Consider the following 1,820-nt stretch of genomic DNA (forward strand, 5'->3'; position numbering starts at 1 on the left):
TTTTTTTTTTTTTTTTGATTTAGTCTTCCTGTTTCCCAGGCTGGAGTGTAGTGGTGTGATCTCGGCTCACTGCAACCTCCGTCTCCTGGGTTCAAGTGATTCTCCTGACTCAGCCTTGCAAGTAAGTAGCTGGGATTACAGGCGCCTGCCGCCACACCCGGCTAATTTTTGTATTTTTAGTAGAGACAGGGTTTCATCACGTTGACCAGGCTGGTATGGAACTCCTGACCTCAGGTGATCCACCTGCCTTAACCTCCCAAAATCCTGGGATTACAGGCATGAGCCACCCTGATCAGCCAATGTATTCATTCTTGATAGCACGATTTTTAATATTGCCAAAACACCTGGCAGCAACTAAAGACTCTATTTCACTTTCATCAAAATTATGGACACTTTTACCTAGTTACAGTCAATGTTTTAAGCATCTCCTACTCTAGGCTAAGTAATTTAGCTATGCTACTTCTCCTAGTAACCAAACGCCTCAAGAAAACTTGGGCGCTTGGAGTGGTGGCTCACATCTGTAATTCCAGCACTTTGGGAGGCCAAGGCGGGAGAAGAGACTGAGGCCAGGCCTTCCAGACCAGCCTGAGGAACACAGCAAGACCCCATCTCTACAAAAAAAAAATCAAAACATTAGCCCGGCATGGTGGTGTGCACCTGTGGTCCCAGTACTCGGGATGCTGAGACTGGAGGATTACTTGAGCCCAGGAGTTGGAGGCTGCAGTGAGCTATGATTGTGCCACTGCGCTCCAGCCTGGGTGACAGAGCACGATGTCTCAAAAAAATCAAAAAACCTTGGGCCTTTTTATTCTTTAAACCAAAGAAGCTGATTTATTTCCATGCTGCCTCACTATGAGAAATCTTTAGTTCTCCCATCAATGAAGCAAAAAACAAAAGCTACAAATTACAACTCTCAACGCAAACTATTCAGCACAGTTTGCGAAGTCTCATTGCATTAATGAACGGAGATCGTTCTCAATAAATGACAAAAACACAAGGTTTGGGGGCAGGACGGTGGCCTCAGGGATGACCCCAGCCATCCGAAGGCCTCAGTTCCCAGAGAGAAAACAAAGGAACAGAAATGTAGTCAAAGGAGCGAGAAGCAGACGTTTTTTTCAATAAATATTTACCTTACCCTGATGGCCCGCCCGCCGCCCCACCCCCGGCTGGCTCCCCGGTTCAAGCCCGGAGGCAGCCAAATTTGCCCAGGTCTTGACGCAAACCTCGGGGCCCCCCCTGGACCGCCCAGAAACGCAGGTGGACGGAGACAGCAGAGCGGCGACGCCGCATTCCGGTCCCTCACCATCATATTTGGGGTCCGGGCCCTCGGCGGGAAAGTCAATAGCCGGCGGCGCAGCCAAAGCCCCTGCCCCTTCGCCCTCCTCTTCGCGCTCGCGGGCCCCGGAGCTGTCCCCCTGCATCGCCGGCAGCGCGCGGGCCGCAGCCCACCCGGCTGGCCCGCCCAATACTGCCACACTCAGCTCCCGCAGCTAGCGGGGTCCGACCCGGAAGTAACCCCTCGCCAAGCGGAAAACCAGCCCGGGCCAAGAGCGCACCTTAATAGGAGGCGGGGCCTGGAGCCGACTCCGCCCCTTTCTTTTTCAGACTGGAATTGCTGGGCGTGTCCGGTGCGGGCGCACGCCCGGCGCATGCGCCCTTGTGGGCTCGTCGTCCGGCGGCGGGGTTTCAGCGACGCCAAAGTGTACCCAGGCCTGTCTCTCAGCTGCCCCAGAAGGGTCTTGGCGCTCACGTCTCACGCCAAGACTCTGGTGTCAGAATAAGAATCAGGTGTCTGCAGAAACTAATCGAAATATATTTAC

At 53.4% G+C, this 1,820-nt stretch overlaps 1 protein-coding gene across 2 annotated transcripts in view; it reads right to left on the reverse strand.

The window, feature by feature from the left end:
- EIF2AK1 (eukaryotic translation initiation factor 2 alpha kinase 1) overlaps positions 1-1,563 on the reverse strand; it is a 41,548-nt gene extending 39,985 nt beyond the window's left edge. For both annotated transcript variants that reach the window (XM_017533729.2, XM_017533728.2), the window contains exon 1: positions 1,304-1,563. In XM_017533729.2, the coding sequence (XP_017389218.1) occupies positions 1,304-1,421 (118 nt within the window). In that variant the 5' untranslated portion in view covers positions 1,422-1,563. The remainder of the gene's footprint in view (positions 1-1,303) is intronic.
- Between the last annotated feature and the right edge of the window lie 257 nt (positions 1,564-1,820).

The sequence above is a fragment of the Cebus imitator genome, unplaced genomic scaffold, assembly GCF_001604975.1.
Source record: "Cebus imitator isolate Cc_AM_T3 unplaced genomic scaffold, Cebus_imitator-1.0 Scaffold82, whole genome shotgun sequence".
Taxonomy (NCBI): domain Eukaryota; kingdom Metazoa; phylum Chordata; class Mammalia; order Primates; family Cebidae; genus Cebus; species Cebus imitator.